At 42.4% G+C, this 15,873-nt stretch overlaps 1 protein-coding gene across 1 annotated transcript in view; it reads left to right on the forward strand.

Moving 5' to 3' along the window:
* Positions 1-294: 294 nt before the first annotated feature.
* INPP5D (inositol polyphosphate-5-phosphatase D) overlaps positions 295-15,873 on the forward strand; it is a 106,238-nt gene continuing 90,659 nt past the window's right edge. Inside the window, exon 1 of the mRNA XM_015426822.1 lies at positions 295-428. Within this exon, the coding sequence (XP_015282308.1) occupies positions 295-428 (134 nt within the window). The remainder of the gene's footprint in view (positions 429-15,873) is intronic.

Raw genomic sequence — 15,873 nt, forward strand, 5'->3', positions numbered from 1 at the left:
TGGGTGGTGCAGAGGCACAGACAACGCAGTGAATGGAGAGGTATGTACAGTGCAGCTTTCTCACTCTGAGCTGGTTGATTTTTATGAGGAAGTTCTCCTCAGCTCTGTTTCCTTTCCCTCTCTGCACCATTGAAACAGGAAGCTGAGCGAGCAGTAGCTGCTGCGCGAAACAGAGAGCAAGTTCGGGGATCTCCACACATTGCTGGCTGTGTGGTTATTGTTATTTTAATTTACATTTCATTTTTGTTTTATTTCGTAGTGTTTTTTTTTTTTGTTTTTTTGGCACATAAAGGCATGGATCAGTGCTGGTACCATGGAACTATCACCCGCTCCAGGGCGGAGGACCTGCTGTCTAAAGTGGGCAAGGATGGAAGTTTCCTTGTGCGGGCCAGTGAGTCCATCTCCTCAGCATACGCCCTCTGCTTGCTGTAAGTATGGCTTTTGCCTTCCAATAGACCAAGCTGCCCCTATGCCTTCTTAGCTGCATGAAGAAAGCTACAGGATTTGTAAAAGTGCACTCTGTCCGTATAGGGCACCCATATCCAGTCAAGATTGTGGTGGAGGCAGTGAAAGAAGTTGGATACAAGCCATCTGAAAAGAGTCCCTAAAATGAAGTCTAAAGGGAGACAATAGCAAAAGAATAATTATTCCAAAATTAATAAAATATCATCTTGTTACATCTTACATATGTAAGTGCCATCAAGTTGCAGCCAACTTATGGCGATACCAGCAAGGGGCTTTCAAGGCAAATGAGAAGCAGAGGTGGTTTGCCATTGCCTTCCTCGGTGACGTCCCATCCAAGTACCAACCCTGCTTAGCTGCTGAAATCTGACAAGATTGGGCTATACCATGCCCCTTTCCCTTCCCTATTACATCTTAGCCTGTATTTGTTTCAATCATCCCATTCTTCCATAGGGTCACTAAGGATAAAGGCAATAGGAAGGAACCCACCAGTTTTCTTAGTAAGGGTATATGTGCTAGGAGTGCTTCAGACACAGCAGTTTTCTGACTGCTTCATCAAGCATGCCCACAGGGCAGCTTCTTGTACTTCTGGCATAACTGGGAGAATGTAGAAAATGCTTGATGACCCCCTCTGGAACCTCCTCCTTTATTGGCTGTGGGAAATCAGTGATGAAGACTGTACCACAGCTGTCCTTGTCAGGTGTGTGAATTAGTATGAGCCAGTCGAAGCACAGATTCAGGCCTTCCCCAGATCAAGGTCCTAGCTGTGCTATGCATGTTGAGATAAAGCCCTCAGAAGAATGACTTGTGACACGTTAAAAATGAACACCTTTATTATAGCGTAAGCTTTCATATCAAGAGCTACAGTACATTTCTAGATGCTTAAGATGCCACACTTCTTTTGTTTTTACTGCAACAAACTAAAATGGCTACCCCAGAGGAATACAGCTGAATTACAATTTCACACAAATCTGAAATTTGACAAAATTCAAAAAAGTTTTAATAAAAATTCAATATTGGGTGATACATTTAAAGACATGCACCTTAAGCCTTGTTTATTCATTTTTACAGTTTGTGTTTTCCCATAGTTCATAAATCTAGCATCCGAAATTGGTAATGCTGAAATATTGGTAATGGTGAAAAACATTCTAATTAAGTAAATATGTTCTTGAATTTTACAGTCAAATTTGAATTGGAAAATTTGCTAAGGAATCCCCCACCATACAGTAATTTCAGCTGTACTCTGTAGAAATGTCTAGTTCTGAAAAGAAGATTTTGGGCTGGAGGGGGGGGCTTAGCAGCCCTTTTCCTTGGCAATAGAGTTGCCAGCCTCCAAGTGGGGCCCTAGAGGTCTCCTGGAACTGATCTCCAAATGACACAGATCAATTCCCCTGGAGAAAATGGCAGCTTCAAATGGTGGACACTATGGCATTATGCCCTATCAAGGTCCCTCCCCTCCCCAAACTGTGCCCTCCCCAAATGTCCAGGAATTTCCCAACCCAGAGCTGGCAACCCTTCTTAGCAAACACTTTCCGCAGTATGCCCAAGTAAAACACATTTGAAGAATCAAATAGGAAAAACTGATGTCTCTGCTTTGTTTTGAGAAGCTGTTGAATTAGGGATAAGAAAAAGTCAAGGAGACTTTGAGAGACTGAAGGAATTTAATAGAGGATTAAGATGGTATTATTAGTTTAACAGTCTTAATTCCTGTAAATTGGCCTTTCATTGGGTAAGTGGAGAATAGTCAGGGACTATATAAAAGAACATAAATCTTTCTTAACATTGTGGCATTTCTCTTTGTTACACTCTAAAGATGATCCTCTGATTGTAGCTGTGAGGTGAGGCAAATAAGATGTTTGGAGCATATTAGAACTGAGAGACAGTGACTGCAATCTTGTACACATTTACTTGTGAATACAACTTATTCAACTTAGTGGGATATTTGTTGTTCAGTCGCATAGTCGAGTCCGACTCTTTGCGACCCCATGGACCAGATCACGCCAGGCCTTCCTGTCTTCCACCGTCCTCTGAAGTTTGCTCAATTTCATGTTCGTTGCATCTATGACACTGTCTAACCATCTCATCCTTTGCCGTCCCCGTCTTCTTTGACCTTCAATCTTTCCCAGCATCAGGGTCTTCTCCAGTGAGTGCTCCCTTCCCATTTGGTGGCCAAAGTATTTGAGCTTCAGTTTCATTATCTGGCCTTCCAGGGAGCAGTCAGGGTTGATTTCTTTTAAGATTGACTGATTTGATATTCTTGCAGTCCAAGGGACTCTCAAGAGTCTTCTCCAGCACCATAGTTCAAAAGAATCTATTCTTCGGCGCTCAGCCTTCCTTATAGTCCAACTCTCACAGCCATACATGACTACTGGGAATACCATTGCTATGACCATGCGGACTTTTGTTGGCAGGGTGATGTCTCTACTTTTTATCATGTTGTTTAGGTTCGTCATCGCTTTCCTCCCAAGGAGCAGGCGTCTTTTAATTTCATGGCTGCTGTCACAGTCTGCGGTGATCTGGGATCCCAGGATATACCTCCAAGTAAATATGTGTAAGATCAGGCAGTATACTAGCTAGTGCTAGCGGTGAAAGTTTATGAGCTGGAATGTGAACAAGAAGTCATGTGACGAGGTGAATCAGCAGTTGCTTGGGGACTCTGAAGTAGAATCAGCAGTATTGTTATCTGCTGTAGGAGCTGGTTTGCTTCTGTCACATTATTCTTGTATGTTTGAAAATAAAGCAAATGTTATGAAAACTCTCTAAGGCTCCAGTGGTCTAAAAAGACATTAAACCTTGTATTGTCTCTTTGTGGAATAAAGAAGCAATTAATAGTACCTCATATGTCATCATAATAAAACATCATACCTTGTTAAACTGTGGTAACTAAAATTGTTCCCTTTTAAAAATGCAAGTTGGGCTTCTCAGCTCTGGTTTTGCAACATTAAAACTAGTTTCCTAGTCAAGAGACAAAGAAGACCCAAATCAACATCCATTACAAGCTGAGCTTTGCTTACAAGGAAGGTTGGCCTAAAAATCTAATAAAATAAATAAAGCTCTCAAATATATGGTCTACATACGATCTCTAATGCCTCACAATTTCTTGACATATAAATGATCAAACAGAAGGCCAACTTTAGTTATCTACACTTAAAATTCTTGATCTGTGAGACCTGGCAGTCTAAAAATTAAATTATATCTATACATTCTGTATGGATTTGAAGTCTGGTACTTTTGTGTTTTTTTCTCAATTGAAATGATTTTGAAACAGTTCTAAATGCTATTTTAAGGAACCCGAAGGGAGTGGCTTTTCATACTGATTGAAAAGTGGTACTTCCAGTAGAGATGAAAGTGTCTTTAGGAGAGCAATATTTAATGGGATTGTAGCCTTTGTCATTTTTATTACTGGATAAAACTCATGCATATGGCAGAAGGTAGGTGTTCAGGGATTTGTCTTCATGAAAAGTTGAAATGTAATTGCCCAGAATTGCCCAAGATTTCAGAGATTTCAGAGAAGAGCTCAGTTGGTCCAATCATTTAGCTTTTATCTCGATTCTTTTCTAGGTTCTGATGAGCCAGCTAGGATACTGTCATTTAAGATGATGATGAGAGATATCTTTCATATGCTCTTAACAACAAATGCTTTAAATTGCTCCCTGGAATAGAAGGATTAGCTTTCTTCATGGGCTGGAAAATTAGTTGACTGACTGGTGTAGAATTGCTCTAAGAAAATCTTTTTTATACTGAGTGTTAAGATTTATTTATTTAAAATTTTATATCCCAAGTCTCATCACAGGTTCAAGGTAGCTTACAGAAAAATGGATAAAAAGCAGAGGAATAAGATAAGAAACATGGAGATAGTATTTTAAAGCAAATTAAAAACTCAATGTCCAGTCAAAAACAGCTGACAAACAGGTTACTTACCAAAAGTTCTTCAAAACAATAGGGTTTCACAGTCACTCTGAAATGCCAGCAAAGAGGGTACCTTCTGTGTGTCCATTCTTTAAATTACATAAAGCTAGAACAGCTATCAAAAAAGCATGTGCTCCCTCCAAGAATGTACATATCCAGTTAATACAGGGCATACATATAGGAATACAGGATACCTCCAAGGAAATGGGATGGATTAGGGCCAATAAACTGAAACTCACTCCAGACAAGACTGAAGTGCAGTTGGTCAACATAAAAACAGTTTGAGGATTGTGGAGTCAGCCTGTCTTGGTTGCATTTTTCCTGAACGGGCAGGTTCATAGTTTGGGGATGATGCTGAATCCTGACCTGCACCTAGATTTTGCAAACAGTCCAGAAACTGGAATTGGTACAAAATGCAGCAGCCAGGCTACTGTCAGGGGTGGGATACAGGCACTGTATTACTCCAGTGCTGAAAGATCTGCACTGGCTACCCATCTGTTTCTGGGACCAATTCAAAGTGCTGGTTCTTAGCTTGGGACAAGGGTACTTGAAAGACTGATTCATTTCATACTGTGCTGCCTGCCAGTTAAGATCCTCCTCACAAGCTCTGCTCTGCCCTACCTTCAGAAGTGTGGTAGGTGGAAGGACAGTGCCTTTTCATTGCTGGCGCCTTGCCTGTGAAATACCCTTTCCCTACAACTACTTTCTCTTAGGCACCAGGACAAATGTTTCTGTTTACTGAGGCTTTTAATTAAGGGAGTGACATTTAAACATTGCTTTATAGCCTGTTTTTAGCCTGAGACACGGTTGACCCATTTTATGTTGTTTTGTGTTTTATGATGTTTTATGCCCTGCCTGTGTTTTTGAATGTTGTGTTTTAATAACTTTTATAATGCTCTATTTTTCATAATGTTTTATTTTGCAAGCCACCTTGCACAGGGTATAGAAATTTTCCAAATACATACGTACGTATGTACATACAATTCAATGAAACCGTTAGGCATTGAGTTTGTGGCTTAGGAACAGTGGGAGATGCCCCACATTATTTCCTTTGGTGCAAAAATGTGCAGCAGACATCTATTCTGCCTATTAGCTATTACACTTTTATTCTGCCATTCATCCAAGGAACTGAAGGTGATGTGTATGATTCTCCTCTCTTCCATTTTACTTGTCAGAGACCCTGCTACCCACAATCAAGGAACAAGCCAACCTGACTAACCAGTAGAAATTAAGTATTTCAGTAACAAAGAAGCACTGGTTTTACATTTGGGGTGGAGCTGTGGCTTAATAGCGGACTGCCTGCTTTGTATCTCCAGTTAAAAGGCTCGGGTGATGTGAAAGACCTTTGTCTGAGACCCTGGAGAGCTACTGCCAGACTAGACAATATTGAGCTTGATAGACCAGTGATCTTACTCAGTATATAAGGCAGCTTCATGCATTCATGTCAGTGTTAATGTGCTTTGGCTGTCGCAGCCAAAAATTGACCAACCCAACCCCCGCCCCCCCCGGATGATTCTAAGCTGAAAATATTATACCTTATTTTAAAATTTGATTGTTTCTTTACAGTTAGTTTACTGTAACAACTTTTATTGGTATGGTGAGTGGCTGAAACAAGTAAATTCTAATTGTCTAGTCATTCAGCTTTTAAGATATAATGAGCACTGTGTGAATATAGTCATCCTTGAACAAGCTTACAAGCATAGTATAGGCCAAAATGTGGTTTTGTAACACATAGTCACTTACTGGTAACCCAAAATAGAAGCAACAGTCAAATTTGTAAATAAACATTTTGGTATGATTAGTTTGTCTAGATGGAGAACATTCATAGCAACAAGCTAAATTATTGGAGAAGAACAAGGGCTTATTGTGTTTAACAAAGTATTAATTTTCTTAGCATGATATCAGAGGGAAATAAAAATTTGAATAAAGAACAGATGGGAGATATGCCTGTTTTCCCCCACTCCAGTACCTTCTTGTCTTTAATGGAATCCATGGCAGTTAAACAAGACATACTGGGTTTTAAAAATTGGCATTTAATTAGCCCTTCAGCCTCATGCATGCTGTTAAGATCCATGTGAACATTATCAATGCAGAAGAGAGCCACATTTTAAAATTTTGAGGAATTTCACATTACCCTTTTTAACCCATTTTGAAGCCGCTTTGATCTGTCATGGAGTAAACCGGTATAGGGCTGCCATTTCACACATGGCTTTCCCCTTCCGGTAAAGAGCTGGATCTGAAACGGTTTGCCATTTCAGACTGCACCGCTTTTTCCTACTTTCCCCCCGCCGTTTTTCGCCCACGCGGGCGATCTCCGGCTTTTTTTTTAATGTTCGCTTTATAGCGCTATGGCACTATAACAAAACACTCCAGGCATTCCAATGACATTGATATGCTGCTGCTCCTTTACAGCGCTATAGCGCTATAAAGCAAACATAAAAAAAGCTGGAGATCGCCCATGCAGGCGAAAAACGGCGGGGAAAAAGCGCATCGGAACCGGGAGAGGAAACTGAAGACTACTTGGAAGCGGTTGACAGGTAAAACGCTTCAGCCCTGTTTCCTAAACGGGACAGAAGCGTTTGTGTCTGAAATTACAAATATATTCCGGAAGGGAACCGGTTCTAAAATGGTTCTGTCTGAAATGACAGATCAGAAACCGTTTGGGAACCATTCCTCTTCCAGATTATATCATCTGTCTGAAATTCCTCATAGTTATGTTCCCTGGCAATCCAGTCTTTACATTCAAAATAGAAATGTAGTAAACTTAAAAAGAGATTTAATTCTCCAGTGTAAATATGCCCACAGAAAACTGTGGGAAAGCCCATCATCAAAAGAGCACTGAGATCGGAGATGCTCCATCGTCTGGTAGTTCCAGCCCCCCGAGCTGTGAGGTTGGCCCATACGAGATCTAGGGCGTTTTCGGTGGTGGCTCCTTCCTGGTGGAATGAGCTCCCGGAGGAGATCCAGGCCCTGCGGGACCTGGTGCAGTTCCACAGGGCCTGCAAGACGGAGCTCTTCCACCAGGCCTTTGGGTAGGAGCCGCCGCCACCACCATCGCTACACCACCTCCGCTGTATCGTCCATCTACCAGACCCCATGGAGGCCGATTAGTTTGTTTCTGCTGGGACGCTCTCATTATTAAGATCATAGGTAGCAAATAAGTCGCCGAGCATTTTGTAAATGGTATAGATCGTATAGATTGAAGCACCAGTTTTTATTGTATGTAAAATTATTTTATTGTTTTAGTATTTATATGTTGTTGTTAGCCGCCCTGAGTCACTGGGTAGGGCGGGATAGAAATCTCAAAATAAATAAATAAAAAGTGGAAGTCAGGGCTTTCTCGGTGGCGGCTCCTACCTGGTGGAATGAGCTCCCAGAGGAGATCCAGGCCCTGCGGAACCTTGTACAGTTCCGCAGGGCCTGTAAGACGGAGCTCTTCCACCAGGCATATGAGTAGGGGCCGCCACTACCATCATTACCATCATGCTCCATCTTACCCTGGCCCTGGATGAGGGAACGTCAGCGCCCCCGGAGCAGAACTGCTGAACAGTGTGAAGTACGCCATCTGTGAACATCGAGAGCACTTTAGTTAGTTAATTAATAACTATTAAGAATGTTTTGTATTATATGGATTTTAAATGGTTTTAAATATGTTTTTATATTGGCGTATGCCCTTATGTAAGCCGCCCTGAGCCTGCATTGCGGGGAGGGCGGGGTATAAATTGAATAAAATAAATAATAATAATAAATACAATAGCCCACACCCCATACAATGTCTGTGCCAGAAAACTAAACCACTCGTTTAATTGTCCTTGTAGAGACTGGGTATCTTGGACCTTTCCACTTACTGAACTGAAAATGGCAGTTTGGAAATTAGGATGGAAATTATTCAAAATGTATTTCTGGTGAACAGCAAGCTCTCTCTGATTGGTGTTATTTTCAGCATGGGTTCTCTGTTTTATGTGCTTTATTATGCATGCTCAAAAATATGAAAAGACAGAGATCATATTATGGATGGCATCTTGCTTCTGTGTTTAACAGCTTATTTCATTGCACAGCAATTCCCCAGGGAAAATAGCTATTATGTAAATACAAAGGCACCATAACATATATTGGCTTTTAAAAAAGCATTAATATGTCTTTGAAAACTAACAGAAGAAGAAGAAGAGGAAGAGATTGGAGTTATACTCTGCCCTTCACTACCCAAAGGGGTCTCAGAGTGGCTTACAAACTCCTTTCCCTCCCCCTTCCCACAACAGACACCCTGTGAGGTAGGTGGGGCTGAGAGAGCTCTGACAGAAACTGCTCTTTTTCAAGAACAGCTGTGCCAGAACTATGGCTTGCCCAAGGTCATCCAGCAGGTGCAAGTGGAGAAGTGGGGAATCAAATCCGGTTCTCCCAGATTAGAGTCCGTGCACTTAACCACTAGACCAAACCACTACACTACACCAAGCTTCTTTCAAAATTTCAGCCAATAGATTATGGGGTGTACCTTGTCCCTGCTACCAATTTTGGAGTAGTATTGCCTACTCTGGCTTGATAAATTCATGGAGCTTGGAGAGGGGAGGGTTTAGGGAGGGAGGAACCTAAGTGGGGTATAATGCTATGGAGTCCACTCTTCAAACAGCCATTTTCTCACTGTAGCCTGGAGACCAGTTCTAATTCTTTTTTTTTTTGCCCCCGTGGAGGGGATTTTTATTGCATTTTCTATAAACTACAAACTACAATGAAAAAATAGGGAGGGAACATCTACATCTATGGAGAAAGGAAAGAAAACCACTACTAACTAAAACCCCAAGTATAGGAGATCATTACATCAGCTTTTAAAAGTGTTTGTCTAAAATGCTTACATTACATTGAACATAGTCGATTAAGCTAAATTATTTATCTTTTAAACCATTTTAACTGTTTAAAGAAAACCCCAAGAGCATCATTTATATCACATGCTTTAAGGCACCATTCAGAGTCCTTCAGCCTTCACTTTGCTTTATCTTTTCTAATCCTCAATTGGTATTCTCGTTTACGGGCAGCCGCCCCCTTTTCTGAAGCATAATCCTTGCCGGAAGACACAGAATCCAGTTCACCGCTAGATTTGCTGCCATCTTCTTCTTTAGCATCCTCAGCTGGTTCTCCCAGTTGCAATCTCAGGAACTCACGTGCTTTGGAAACAGAGTCAATGTTTTCTTTTTTGTCCTGCAGTTTGAAAATGACGTCTTCAGGGGTTAACCATCTGTAGGAAATGCTGTTTGTTTGTAAAAAAAAAAAGGATTAAGTCTTTGTACTTCTTCCTCTTCGTCCTTATTACAAATGGAATGTCTTTTAAAATCCTGATGATGTTGCCTCCAATTTTCAAGGGTGTTCCTGTAGTTGCTTTCAGGATAGAATCCCTCACGTGTCTCTTCGAGAATCTAACTACTATCTCGCCAGGCAGATTATTTTTCTTGATATAGACGGAATAGGCCCTATAGACCACATCCATTTCGCTTATAAGGTATTCCACTTTTAAATCTGTAACTGGAGCTAATGCATCGCTCAAAAGTTGTTTTAGATTCTCATCTTTAGATTCAGGGACCCCTTGGAACCGGAGGACCAGGTTAGCCTTCTCCATTTGCAGTTGTAAAAGTTGAGATTCATCTGAAGCTTGCTTCCTTTCCAGCATTTGCATGTTTTTCTTTACTTTTTTAGAGTTGGCATCTATTTCCTTTACTTTTTCAGCTGTTTGCTCCATTTTTTTTTGTAGTTTCAGACAGTTGGAGCTGCTGAGTTGCAAAGTTCTGATTTAGAGTTTTCAGCTGCTGATTAATGTTAGACATCTGGTCCAGTAGAGGGTGCAAAGAGTCCGCCAGAAGTTTAGAGAACTCAGTGGTCTCTTCCGGTCGTGGGCTCATGCGCCCCAGTGCTTTCACTTTTGGCTGTTTGTCTCTCTCCGCTTTTTTCCACGCCATTTTTATAGATTGTTTACTTTTGTCAAAACTTGCTAAAGTCTCTGAAAATCGCTCAATGCCTATCCGCGCTCTGGTAAGGTTCTTAAAACAGATTTCAATGCTTCTAATTCCGTCCCCCCCTTGCTAAATCGCTTTTTAGTTCATGTGTATGGGAGGACGGGGACGACAAAGGATGAGATGGTTAGACAGTGTCATTGATGCAACGAACATGAAATTGAGCCAACTTCAGAGGACGGCAGAAGACAGGAGGGCCTGGCGGGAGCTGGTCCATGGGGTCGCGAAGAGTCGGACTCGACTGTGCGACTGAACAACAATGGGAGGAGCCCCTCCCCGCTCACTTTTCTCACTGTTCTCAGGGGGGGGGCCTTTCTTTTTAATTTGCCGGTGTTTCGCTTTCACTCGACTCACTGTTCGTTGTTGGTCATACGACCTCGCTCAAAATGCATTTTAAACGCTCGATCTCCAACGCTTGTCCTGGTCAGCAGCTCTAGTTCCATTCAGACGCATAGCGGCAGAACCGTTGGGGAAGAAGAGTGCCTCAATTCCCCACCATTGCGCTGGTGAAGAGGCCCCCCTTTAAAAGCCCCATGGCTAGGAGCCTTTCACAAAGGCTCCAGGGGGGGTAACGAACAATCGTCCCCCCCCCGACTGCTAGCGCATAGATCGCACCCCCGGGAGGTCCGGGAGGTGTGTCTGCCAGTGTGTCGCCATAAACTGGCTCTGAGACCTTATTCTGAGAGCACTCCATGCCCCACCTGGACAGTGGCAACCCTAATTTGATGTGTTGCATCATACATTACAAACTCTGTATGTCTCCCATGTGGCCGCTTCAGGGACTTTTGATCAGACATGGTCTGTGAGTTCCATGGTTAGAACTTAATTTCCAGGCATGAATGAGTATGTTTGAGGTCAGGGAAACAGCACGAAGGAGAAGGCTCAAACCACTTCTCCCTGCATGCCACAGTCCCGATCTGAATTAGACTACTGTGTGCCTGGGAATTAATTTCCCAGCACAGAACTCCCAGACCATGTGGGGAGCACAAGAATTTTAAAACACGTGAATGATCCCTTCAAGCGTTCTCTTAAAAAGCCCTTTCCCCACATGCCACTGAGCAGCTGACTTGCTAGTTCAGTTTCAGGGTTTCTTGCTTCAGGGATCCATGTGAATTGTTTCCATTAATCAGGAAGGCCCTGTGAATAGCTTGGTCTTCAAAGGAAAAGTGGGGCACAGAGTTGTTATTAATGAAAGATCTACAATTATGTGGACATGGCCTACGGTGGCTGAGGGGGAAGCACAGGAAGACTGAGGGGGCGGCCTTCATGTAAGAAAGAAATATCAAGTCTGTCTACCTGCCCCTCTATCCCTGAAATAAAATTTTGTTAGTCTTTAAAGTACATAACATGGCTAACCCTCAGGAATGACTTGCCTTCATCAGCTCTTAAGAAAACGTTCACTTTTGCATGTCAGCAGGAGGAAATGATGCAAAAAAAGCTGCATAGATAGATTGAGCAAAGCAAAATCTGACCACAAAAGCATTGCAGTCACAATGGATTATCTCAAGAGTGCTTTACATAACTCAGTAGTACGAATGTGCATTTGTTTATTGATTTATGAAAAAAATGACCTAATTGTTATTATCTTGCTGTTATAATAGGAAAACTAACAATACTTCTTAATATTCTGGAAACTAGCTGTTGGCTTTAGAGAGTTTGAGCTGAGTTCAGACTTAGAACATAAGAACATAAGAGACGCCAATGTTGGATCAGGCCAAAGGCCCATCCAGTCCAACACTCTGTGTCACACAGTGGCCAGAAATACCAGTGCCATCAGGAGGTCCAGCAGTGGGGCCAGGACATTAGAAGCCCTCCCACTGTTGACCCCCCCCAAGCACCAAGAAGACAGAGCATCACTTGCCCCAGAGCCCCTAGCTATACCTTGTGGCTAATAGCCACTGATGGACCTCTGCTCCATATGCTTATCTAATTCCCTTTTGAAGCCATCCATGCTTGTAGCACCCACCACTTCCTGTGGCAGTGAATTCCATGTGTTAATCACTCTTTGGGTGAAGAAGTACTTCCTTTTATCCATTCTAACCCGACCGCTCTGCAGTTTCATGGAGTGCCCACGAGTTCTTGTATTGTGAGAAAGGGAGAAAAGTACCTCTTTCTCTACCTGCTCTTTCCCATGCATAATCTTATAAACCTCGATCATGTCACCCCTCAGTCGTCTTTTCTCCAAGCTAAAGAGCCCTAAGCGCTTTAACCTTTCCTCATAGGGAAAGTGTTCCAACCCTTTTATCATTCGAGTTGCCCTTTTCTGCACTTTTTCCAAAGCTATAATATCCTTTTTAAGGTGTGGTGACCAGAACTGCACACAGTATTCCAAATGAGGTCTCACCATTGATTTATATAGGGGCATTATTATATTGGCTGATCTGTTTTCAATACCCTTCCTAATAATCCCCAGCATAGCATTGGCCTTCTTTATTGCAGTCACACACTGTCTCGACATTTTCAGTGAGTTATCCACTACAACTCCAAGATCTCTCTCTTGCTCAGTCTCTGCCAGTTCAGACCCCATCAATGTGTATTTATATTTAGGATTTTTGGCTCCAATGTGCATCACCTTGCACTTGGCCACATTGAACCCCATTTGCCATGTTGACGCCCACTCGCCCATCCTTGACAGATCCCCTTGGAGTGCCTCACAATCCTCACTGGTTTTCACCACCCTGAACAACTTTGTATCATCCGCAAATTTAGCCACTTCACTGCTTACTCCCATCTCCAGATCATTAATGAACAAGTTAAAAAGCAGTGGACCAAGTACTGATCCCTGCGGTACCCCACTGCTTACCACCCTCCACTGAGAAAATTGCCCACCTAAACTCACTCTCTGTTTTCTATGAACTAGCCAGTTTTTGATCCATAAAAGGACTTGTCCTTCTATCCCATGATTTTTGAGCTTACTTAGGAGCCTTTGATGAGGAACTTTATCAAAAGCTTTCTGGAAGTCAAGGTAAATAATATCTATTGGATCCCCCTTGTCCACATGTTTGTTCACCCCCTCAAAGAACACTAACAGGTTAGTGAGACAAGATCTTCCCTTACAGAAACTGTGCTGAGTCTGCCTCAATAGGTTTTGTTCATCTATGTGCCTACTAATTCTTTCCTTAATAATGGTTTCCACCAATTTACCCGGTATCGACGTCAGACTGACTGGCCTGTAATTTCCCGGATCTCCTCTGGAACCCTTTTTAAAGATGGGAGTGACATTAGCTACCTTCCAATCCTCAGGAATGGAGGCAGATTTTAAGGAAAGATTACATATCTTTGTCAGGAGATCTACAAGTTCACATTTGAGTTCTTTCAGAACTCTCGGATGTATGCCATCTGGGCCTGGTGATTTTTCAGTTTTTAAGTTGTCTATCAGTTTTAGAACCTCCTCTCTCGTCACCTCAATCTGACTCAGGTCTGACTTCATGGGAAGGACACGCACTGTTTTCAGTCCAGAAGATCTGAACCAGATTTTCCCCCCTGATTTTCTATCAGTGACGTGTGGTCTCCCAATGGGTCAAATAGTGCCCCCCCCGGAGCCATTTTGGCTTAGGAAAACGTTATGGGGGTTGGGAAGCTGAAGCCTTTTGTCCCCCTGCATTGTGGTACCTATCCAAATCAGGGTGGTTGGGAAACGATTTCCCTTGCACCTGACATTTGAATCCCCAATCAGCTCACTGGGTGACCTTGGGCTAGTTACTCACTACCTAATGGGATTGTTGTAAGGATAAAAATGAAGGAGGGGAGGATGATGTTGTGAGCTGCACTGCACATTGTGGAGAAAAGTGGGATATAAATATTTGAAAGAAATGAATAATGGAAAGTCAGGTCGGGGGACCCCAAACACTTCATGTTAAAAACTGTACCCCTTAAGATACCATACAGTGTACAGCCAGCCTTTCATAGATGCAGATGCTAAGACTTGGGATGTCATTTCACAAAATGTGGGACTTGTCATGTCTGACCGAGAGTCACCTTCAAAATATTTGGGGGGATTGGCTGTAGAGCACTGCAGCAGGAGGGGATTCAGCCTTCCCTCCCTTATATCCCATGCTGCTTTTGACAGCAAAAAATGGTGGTGCGGAGGCTGTTTGTCCAGCTTCTGGTTCCATATATATGTCCACATGTCCTGGGGTGGTAGAACCTGGAGAGGGTGGGGTTTGGGGAACAGAGGGACTTCAGTGGGGGTAAAATGCTGTAGAGTCCACTTTCCCAAGCAGCCATTTTCTCCCAGGAAACTGACCTCTGTAGTCTCAAGATCAGAGCCAGTTTGGTATAGAGATTAAGAGTGGTAGACTCTAATCTGGAGAACCGGATTTGATTCTCCAATCCTTCACATGCAGCTGCTGTGTGACCTTGGGCAAGCCACAGTTCTCTCAGAGCAGTTCTCTCAGAGCAGTTCTCTCAAGAGCAGTTCTCTCAGCCCCACCTACCTCACAGGGTGTCTGTTGTGAGGAGAAGAAAGGAAGGAGATTGTAAGCCACTCTGAGTGAAGTCGTTGTCATCTTGTATTGTAATTCTGGGAGATCTCCAGGCCTACCTGGTTCTAGTAAATGATTTTGATGGTAGTTATGGTGCCTTTGTCCTGTTTCTAGGCTGAGAATCAGAAAGGGCTTAGGCTACATAATAATTGCAGAGCTATAAAACTTACCTCTGGGGATTGATGGCCAGAAAAAACTGCAGGCTTCTGACAGTGCAGTCCTAACTTCCTAAGTACAGTCCTAACTTCCATTGACTGCAGTGCAAAACTAGCAGAGGACAGGGTTGCTTTACACAAAATTAAAGCAAAATACCCAAACTCACTTCCTGAACATTCATATTTCTTATTTTAATTTCAAGTCTACAGTGCCCATGTTTCACTGACGAAGTAACCACTGCAGCACTGCTGAAAGCAGGGATACACTTGTAACATCTCTATTTTCATTCGAAGAATTACTTGGCAAGCCCCATCTCCTCCATTATTCCACATTGCTGAAGGCTTTTCGCCACTTGGCCGTGTTCACTGTATTTAGCAATAGCTTGTCCTTTGCTGATTTAAAAGCAAAGAGAGTGTTTTTCATCTTCTGATTAAAGGCCCATCAGAAAAACTCATCTTAAAATGGGTTAACAGCCCTACTATATTTTGAACCATGAGGCAGGCATTGTAGAAACTTGGAATATATGGGGAAGTTTACCACCCCAAAAGTAATCGCAATGCCAAATACAAATAAAACAACAATAGAGTTATAACATTACCATAAACTAAATTAGGGAGACTTCATGCATATCGACACACCTGAATATGTTACTGGGACACTTATTTGTTCCTCAGAAGTCTATGGATTATACAAATCCCTGGCATACTGGCTAATCTGATACCCACATCGCACTTTGCACATGGAGCAAAAGGGTTCACTACATAACTCAAATCCACACAACTTTTTAAACAAAAAGAATTCATTATGGAAAACACACAGAAATCAGCAATGCATTAGGAAATAAAAGCATTAGCAGTCCTCAC

The sequence above is a fragment of the Gekko japonicus genome, unplaced genomic scaffold (assembly GCF_001447785.1).
Source record: "Gekko japonicus isolate JY-2015 unplaced genomic scaffold, Gekko_japonicus_V1.1 scaffold14, whole genome shotgun sequence".
NCBI classification, from domain to species: Eukaryota; Metazoa; Chordata; class Lepidosauria; order Squamata; family Gekkonidae; genus Gekko; species Gekko japonicus.